Source organism: Lonchura striata, chromosome 1, assembly GCF_050655825.1.
Source record: "Lonchura striata isolate lonStrDom1 chromosome 1, ASM5065582v1, whole genome shotgun sequence".
Lineage (NCBI taxonomy): Eukaryota > Metazoa > Chordata > Aves > Passeriformes > Estrildidae > Lonchura > Lonchura striata.
In genome coordinates, this window is record NC_140703.1 from 4,842,283 (window position 1) to 4,851,501 (window position 9,219).

The 9,219-nt window shown below is 46.2% G+C and overlaps 1 protein-coding gene across 1 annotated transcript; it reads left to right on the forward strand.

Annotated features, from left to right (window-relative positions):
* The first annotated feature begins 7 nt into the window (after positions 1-7).
* Positions 8-9,193, forward strand: LOC146768572 (uncharacterized). Its single transcript, XM_085567585.1, has 3 exons — positions 8-29; positions 139-1,352; positions 1,932-9,193. The coding sequence occupies exons 1-3, from the start codon at positions 8-10 to the stop codon at positions 1,971-1,973; spliced, it is 1,278 nt and encodes a 425-aa protein (XP_085423711.1). The 3' UTR covers positions 1,974-9,193.
* Positions 9,194-9,219: the final 26 nt, after the last annotated feature.

A 9,219-nucleotide genomic window follows, 5' to 3' on the forward strand; every position in this document is an offset into this window, starting at 1 on the left:
CAAACAGATGGATAACAATATCCCAAGGGGTATGGAGAGCCAGGACGTTCCTCCTTGTCATTAGACGAGGATGACTATCCATAGCACGCATGCCGGAGGGGGTTATTTTATCACCTCGGGTATTCTGATCCCGCTCAGAGGGAGCTGGAGATGCTCCCTCTGACCGTGAGCAGCGCTCATGGGTGTCACCGCTCCCCGGCCGCCCATCCCCGGAGGCGGCTGCTGCGGTGCCCCGCGGTGGCGATGCCCGGGGCGCTCCCGCTTCTCTTTTGGGATTTTCCTCCCAAATCCCCGCGCCGGGAATCGCGCCGGGCGCGGCGGCCGCGCTCCCGCCGCTCTCCAGCAGGTGGCGGCGCGGCACCGCGCCCGGCGCCGAGCGGGGCCGCTCCCGCCGCTCGTCCCGCCCCGACCCGGTCCTGTCCTGTCCCTATCCCGGTCCTGTCCTGTCCCTATTCCGGTCCTGCCCTCTCCCTATCCCGGTCCTGTCCTGTCCCTATCCCCGTCCTGTCCTGTCCCTATCCCGGTCCTGCCCTGTCCCTATCCCCGTCCTGTCCTGTCCCTATTCCCGTCCTGTCCTGTCCCTATCCCCGTCCTGCCCTGTCCCTATCCCGGTCCTGCCCTGTCCCTATCCCGGTCCTGCCCTGTCCCTATCCCCGTCCTGCCCTGTCCCTATCCCGGTCCTGCCCTGTCCCTATCCCGGTCCTGCCCTGTCCCTATCCCCGTCCTGCCCTGTCCCTATCCCGGTCCTGCCCTGTCCCTATCCCGGTCCTGCCCTCTCCCTATCCCCGTCCTGCCCTGTCCCTATCCCGGTCCTGCCCTGTCCCTATCCCGGTCCTGCCCGTCCCTTCCCTTCCCGGTCCCGTCCCTTTCCCGTTCTCGTCCCGACCCTTCCCGGTCCTGCCTGTCCCTTCTCCGGTCCTGCCGCTCGTTCCGCCCCCTTCTCGTCCCGTCCCTATCCCGGTCCTGCCCCATCCCTTCCCGGTTCTCGTCCCGTCCCTATCCCGGTCCCGCCCCGTCCCTTCCCCGGTCCTGCCGCGTCCCTTCCCGGTTCTTGTCTCGTTCCTTCCCCGTTCTCATCCCGTCCCTATCCCGGTCCTGCCCCGTCCCTCCCCTCTCATCCCGCCGCGTCCCTTCCTCGTCCTGCCCTGTCCCTCTCGTCCCGTCCCGTCCCCGTTCCCGTCCAGTCCCGCCGGGAATGCGGCGGTGTCCCTCCCCAGCCCGGGGCGGACAGAAGGAAGGAGGAGGGTGCCTGCCCTCCTCTGCCGGAGCAGGGAAAGGGGCAGCCGACAGATTGGGACCCGAGGGAGGAAATCCCCTCCCCTGCCAGCCCCATCTTCCTGGTTTTTCTGCAGGTAAATTTGGTGTAGGATGGTTTGTGTTTCTGTTTGTGTCTATTTGCTCCTCACCACGATAAGAATGGAACATACCTTTTACTCGAGAATTGTAATTTATTTCAAAATTGACCCCTGCTTTCAAGGAAAAAAAACTAAAACAAACAAACAAACAAATTAAAAACCCTACTCAACTGCAGCAACTTCAGAACTTCAGCTGTCCCATCCCTGGAAGTGTTCAAGGCCAGGCTGGATGGGGCATTGAGCAATTGTCTAGTGGAAGATGGCCCTGCCCATGGCAGAGGATTCAGAGCATGATGATAACTTTGGGATTTCTTTAAACCCAGACTATTCTGCCATTCAGTGATTATTTTTGGCAGCTGCTGCCCTGCTGTGTAAGCTGCAATCATTGGCATGGATTGGGTTCTGTCAACTCTGGAATTATTTGGCCCAGATCAAGTTACCAGATGCTTGATGGTGGCTATGGGAGTATTAGGTAGAAACTTTTCTGTTTCTGAAGTGGGAAACGTTCAAATCTTGCTGTGTGGATATAGTAAAGAAAGTCTTAAATGTTTGTTGTGGTTTAATCCCCGCTGACAGATCACTTCCACCAGTAGGATGGAGGGAGAACTGGAAGAGTAAAAGTGAGGAAAAGACAGTTTAATAAGGAAAGCAAAAGCTTCACACTCTGAAAGAGAAGCAAGGAAAATATTCACTGCTTCCTATGGGCAGGCATGCGTTCAGTCAATGCAGGTAAGCCAGAATCTATCAAGTGTAATGGTGAATTGGGAAGGCAAAACACCATTGCTCTGAGTGTCCCCCTCCTCCTTCTTCTTCCCCAGCTTTATATTCCAAACATGACACCATAGGGTGTGGGATGTCACTGTGGTCACTTGGGGCCAGCTGTCCCAGCTGTGTCACCTCACAACTCATTGTGCAGCCCCAGCCCACTCAGTGGGGTGAGAGGCAGAAAAGGCTTTGACATTGTGTAAGCACTGCTCAGCACTAATGGAAATATCTTTGCATTATCAACCCTGTTTCTGTCATAAATCCAAAACACCAGCTCATAAATCCTCATACCAGATACTATGAAGACAATGAACTCCACCTCAACCAAAACCACATTGCTAAATGCAAATCCTTGACACAATAAAACCTGTAAAGCAGACCCAAGTCAGAATCTGAGGTCACGTAATAACATGTAATGTCATACTGTGAAATTAGCTGGGGCTGCTGTATGTGGTCTTTAATCCCTGCATTACACAGCCATAAAAGCAACACACTGGAAAGCTAAGCAGCTATCTGCTTTTATGCACATGGGGTTTTCATCTGCTCCTCAGGGGATGGTGAATGCTGCAGGATGAGGGGGAAAAGTGACAGGAGGAAGGAATTTGTTCTCAGGATTTGTTTGCAGTGGCTAATGTGCTTTGTGAAGTCCGTGGCAAGGCCTGGGGATTGCAGTGGAGTGAGTGACCCTTCCCAGCACTCTGTGGTTTGTATTCCAGCATCCAGGTGGTGCTGGACCCTGCTGCTGGAGGCCCAGGAAAGGCTGCCAGCCCCAAGCCCAGAGGGTGTGTTCAGCAGAGGTGTCCTCAGCCTGGCTTCTGTCACTCCAACAACAGAGACAACAGCTCTGAGCCTAGAGGATGCCCTGCTCCTGGCATCCAGCCATCCCAAACCTTAATCCCTCTGAATTACCTTTGCCTCACCCTGAATCACACATCCTTTTCAACCAGTAGTACAGTGGCTTCACGTACAAGGTGCCTTTTGGTTCTGTAAATCAATTAAGCTTGGCTTGTTTATTTAAGAAGCACCCCTCTAATTTGCATGGTGTGCTGCAGTAATTGGAGTGCAGGCAGAGGTGTGGCAGAGCCCAGCTCCCTGGCCATCCCAGGGCCAGACTCATTAGGTAACACTGCCTGATAAAAGGCTTTGCCACTTGGGATTTCCTGGGATGGGCTGTTTCTCCCATACACATAATACAGATGTATGGAGTTTTCTCTTTTCAGGAATGTTCTCCTCCTTGCAGCTGTGTAAGTGCTCCAGCTTGATTTCAGTGTCTGTGTTTGCTTGATGAAGCCATGCAAAGAAATTAAACCTGCTAGCCAGCACACGGTATTGGTTACTTTGCATGGTCTTTGCTGGATTTAAAGCCATCATGTGTTAGAAGTGGCAAACATTAGAAAGATCTGTGCATGCTTTGACTCCAGAAGAAGCAGGATACAAAGGAGAAATTTTATTTATTATTTTAGCAAGCAATTCTTCCTGACTCTGCAATTAACTTTGTAGCAATAAACCAATGGAAAGCTCCTGAAAAGCTATGTAGGGGTATAATGATTGCTTAATCCTGTTTAAGGAGATTTGAATAGAAATAATATGAAATCATATTATATTTGAAATTATCCTTTAAGGACAAGACAAAGCTTAGGGAAGTCCACAGTAAAGAGTATTTGATTTCAGAGAACATCTGATTATGTCTTTAAAATTCCTCTTCCATCTGTTTCCTAGTTTATGATGCTTCATCTTTTTCCTTTCAAAGTCTCCTGTAGCAGTTTGCCCAGTTTGATAAAACTTTTAATCAGTGGGAAAATAGTGTATCTGTTTGCCCCTCGGTTCCTTTCCAAACGGGATGACTTCCAGATGGATTCTGGCATCCTGCACAGCCTGAAACACCCTCGTGTGGTGTAAAGGAAGAATTGAATAACTCGCTATTGTCAAACAGATGCCAGGGCTTGGCTTACAGCAAACAAAGGGAGAGAGAGAAGCAGGAATATATTGACAGAACTGACACTGAGGCTATGAGTGGTTGGCAGAAGAGGGAGTGGAAGTCAATATTACACAGGGTATATTTTGTATTACAGAAATCTAAGTATTTGCAATGGGCTTAGGAAGTGCAAAAACTGTGATAGTAACAGTGGTTTTCTGAGTTCATGTAAAATGGAAAATGAACACGGCTTGTGGTGCACTTGAAAGAAGTGGCATTTTAAATGCAGTGATGTCTGCAGAGCTTTGTGATTGAGTGTGGCTGATGGTTTGAGATGTTAAATGATTCTATTGCAGTCAGGGTAAAAATGGTAATGAACAGCTTGAAAAGTCTGAGTATACTTACATGAAATGTTGAGCAATTAGCTTCTCTCTCTGCAAATGAATCCTGCAGTTTTCTTCTCATCAGCAGCAAAGTGACCTTTCAAATACACAGAAGACACAAAAGCCATTCCAATAACTTATTTGATCTCTTGCCTGCTGATAAATTGCATTGTAAGGATTTGGAATTTACATGGCACTGAAGACTTTGGGCTAAAAAGGATGATTTTTCAAACATTAACAAAAGCTTTCTAGTAGTAGAAATGCAGCCTGTTTAAGAATGGGACATGCTATCAGGGTATTCAATATGGTAAGGAGAAAGAGGCTAAGCTCCCTGTAGTACCTGATATTATCAGCTTATTTTCAGTTCCTTTAAAGCTCTTTTAAAAACTAATTGTTCTGGATTTATATTCTGTATATGGCAGCCCACATATTAAAATTGAAATAAACCACATTTGTGTGTTTGGAATTGGCTAACAGTGAAAAACATATGCCTCTTGGTGCTTAAATAGCATCAGCCTGATCTGCACAGCTAATCTTTTTACTATGCATTTGAAACAGAAGGGTTAGGAGGATGGGAATGGGATTTGAGCTGCTGGATTGTCTGGGCTGCCTGTGGTATTGGCTTGTGCTCTGCACCCAGGCAAAAAGGAATAGCTGAGTTCTCAGTAAATCCACATAAGGCATAAATATGATATATATTTATGTGACTATATAATCTGTGGGGGGAAATTGATAGTAAAGTTTTAGTCAGGCTATCCTCATTGCTGAATGTTATTCATATGGGAATGCTCCAGTAACATGGAAAAATACCTACTAGTCTTGATACAGAATGAAAAAATATCCATAACATGATGTTTCCCTGTATGCTTAGGCAATCATTTTTGCAGCCACTTAAATACTTGCTTGAAGTGGAGCATTTGAATGGTCTCAAGTGACAAGACCCTATATAATTTGTCAGTTTAGTCTGTGGAAAATAAAATTGTATTATTAATGCCATTTGTTCCCTCTGGCTATCTCAATCAATGATCATGATTGCAAGGTTTGGTAGTGATTACAGAAGCAAATTACAAAGTTTTGTGTAGCTGGAAGGAGGTTGAGGTTTTGTGGAGACAACAGATCATTTAATACTCTTCTTTCTTAGAAAAGGAAGGATTTTTTGGACCAGAAGAAAATTTTGCTAGTGGTTACTGCTGGCAAGCCCTACATCTGATGCTCACAGCTGAAGTCTCACCCCACAAATCTGAATGGATGCATGTCCTCCTTCCCTTACCATTCTGGTTGCCAGCTGGGTGGTGTCCCACACAGTCTTAAGTGTCCTTTGCAGGTTGGAGATGTAGACACCATCTTAACCACAAGAGCCAGGGCGTGCTCATCCTGCACATCATCACCCGGGGGTGCTGAAACTACCTGTGCACAAGGGAGAAAACAGAAGTACCCTGAAGCTGTCACGTTCTCCAGTACCTTAGATGAGTGATGGCAAATGCTCAGAGGTTCTGGGGAGGCTGTGAAGAGAGAAGGTTTGAGATTCCTCCTGCTTCAGCTTCCTCTTTTTTAGCTGATCTGATGACAGAGGACTGCTAAGGCCTGCTCTCATGGTAGATGTGACTAAATTCCTCCTCCCATGTCAGAGCACACCCTCCTGTTCCTCTTCAGACTGCTGCCTGCCAAACACACCCATCTTTATGTCCTTTGAGAGATGGGAAATGCAGGATGGGGTCTGGCTAGGACACCCAGCAGTACTGTGTCAGTAGTCAGCCATAACAGTTTTGGTTCTAGATTTGAGTGTTTACAGTTTCCCTGCCCAAAGGCACAAAGATGTCCTGGGAAAAAACCAACCTCTGTGAAGTGGCTACCCCTGAACTGCAAGGCTTCCTCATCCTGGAAAGCTACACGTGGCACAGCCGTGGTTGCCCGCTGCATTCAAGGAGTTCACAAGTGCTCTTTTCCTGGACAGCCACCAGCTGCAAAGGTGGGAGCATGAGAGAGTGAATAATGTACATTAAAACAGAGATTCTAAGGAGATAAACTTGCAGGGGTAGGGACTGTTTGGGGCTCCAACATATAACATAACAACATAACGTAACATAACATAACATAATCATCATAACATAACCACTCTCTAGTTGAAGATATGTTTTTAGAAAAGAAAATGTTCATGATCTCATACACATGGGTTTGAAGAGCACACCCTGCTGTCTCCTACATCGGGGCAAGTGTGGTCTCAGTGGGAAGGAGGAGCAGGGCTGCAGGACAATGGAATGCATGCAGGGCCTGCCCTCCATGCTCTTCCTCCAGCGTGAGGTCAGGAGTGCCTTGTAGAAATTTATAATACAAATTGCACTGGGTTTAAGCCTCTTCAGTATCAAAGATCTAAAAGCAAAATGTCTTTGTTGGCTTCCTTGACAAGAAAAATGCTGACCCATGGAAGGAGATAGCTTCTGATTGTGTTCTATGAAAATATATAGTTAATGTGTATTTACAAATGCATTAAGTTTATGTATACTTTACAGTTCAATCATTAAAGCATTCTGTGAATAATGAGCAAACTGTAATGTACCAAATGAAAAATACCTGCTTAATTAAAACATACTTCCTTACAGACAAAACAGAGGACTTCCAAAATACATATTTCTGGTATTTTGTATTCAGCCTTTAGTAATTTGATACTGAAAAATTATCTCAGAATTATATTTGTGGTATTTGTGGTTTGTTGGTTTTTGTTGTTTTTTTTTCCCACTGACATGACAGAGTAGGCCTCACTGTTTTACACCTTGTGATCTCTATATGCTATGGGAAGAGTAGGGAAATAGTATGTTTGTACATATTTTTAAGGAGCAGTTAAGAAAACTTGCTCACAAAGCATTATCCTTCCAAGACACATCATAATGCAAGGGAGGAAAAGTCTATCTTAGAAGATCAATTTTGTGTATCATGGCAAATCCAGAAATTATTTTGGAGAAAATTCTTTCCCTAACAACCAAATGCAGTGAAAGGTCAAGTGTGAGACTGTTGGGGAAAGGGAATTGTGGAAGAGCAGGTGGTGGGGGATTGAGCCTGTGCTGTCCTGCTCCTTAACCTTCTGCTGCCCTGACAGCTCTTGCCAGACAGTGTGTAAGTCTCTCCAGATGTGAAAAACGCCAATCACTTGGTTTTTAAAATTATAAAAGTTTAATAATAATAAAATGGTTATAAAAATAGTAATACAATTAGAGTAATAAAGTTTAGAGTTAGGACAATTACAAGACAATAAAAAGCAAAGAATTACGGAGGTCCGGATGCTCTCGGACACTAAGTCATGAAAAGCATCCCTTGTGAACAAAGGAATAACCTTAAAAACAATACACTTGTTGCATATTCATATATCCTTCATGGTTATGCATACATTCTATTTAAAATAAGAACTCTGTTGTATGTCAACTATTTCCTTTAACCCCAAAGCGTTTTCGAGTCTGAGCAAGGCCTGAAGAAATTGGCTTCTTCTGATAAGAAAACCATAAATTTCTTTTCTTTGGAAGATTTAGGTGTCTCTCAAAGCGAGTGTCTCATTCCAAAAAAAAAAAAAAAACTCCTCCCACATACATAGTCTCTATTTTAACATTATGTTGGAACCTAAAACTATATTTAACACACTACTTAAGAGAATTAATAAGCATAACTTTCTAACATTACACATATAATATTCATTGTAATATTTGCGAAAAGCCAATCATAAAATATGCATTTTTCACAAGCGGATTTTAGGGGACTGGTGTCTGTCTGATGTGGAATGACTGAGGGAGCTGGGCTTGTTTGGTCTGGAGCAGCCTGAGAAGGAACCTTGTCAGTGTCTATCAGTATCTGAAGGGAGGGTGTTGCTATAAATGAAAATTTGCCCAGCCAAATAAAAATGAAAAAGATAAAATATTTATTTTGCAATCAGATTCTATCTAGCCAGCCACAAGGAAAGAACAGAGCTGAGCCCGGGGATGGATCTTGGGTGCGCAACAAGGAGTCAGCCTCAGCAGAGGTTTTCCTCTGTGCCCACACACCTCCATCCTGGCACAGGCGGGTTTTATAGGGAAAATTCCACCCGAGGCCAAGATTTCGGCAATCAGTCTTTTCTTCCATTCAGAGTCCATAGGTTAATGAGATTTTCTTTTTGGTGATGAGGAAGAACAATCCCGTGTCCTGGAGCTGGTGAATCCCTTGATGAAATTTAGGGGAACGCTGCATTCACCTGTATCTGCCCGAGGATTTCTATAATATTTCTATAATATTTCTATAATATTTCTATAATATTTCTATAATATCCATCTCGGGTAATTCACGCAATGATCAGCGCCTGGGCATCCCCGTATCCCTCCTGGCCCAGCCACATCCTTTTACGTGTAAATCAGGTTTCAACACACACCAGGTTTCGCCTGCGAGGGTGGGGGGGACTCCTAATACAAACATGTATACTCCAACAAATATTCAATATCATATATACCATACTGGAAACGAATTATATGTACCACACATAACAGTGTAGCCAACAGGACGGAGCCAGGCTCGGCTCGGTGTTGCCCAGCAACAGGAGCACAAACAGTCCCGGGAAGTTCTACCCGCACACGAGACACAACGTCCTCCCTGTGCAGTGAGCCCTGGCGCAGACTGCTCGCACAGGGCGGCGTGCTGGAGGCACACCGCACCCTCCCGGACGGTGTTCCCGGAGCTGCCCGTGCCGGAGCACGGCGCTGCCGCCGGGACCCCACAGCCGCACCGAGCCGCCATTGCCGCCATGGCCGCCGCCATCCCGGCCCGCCCGCCACACCGCGGCGCG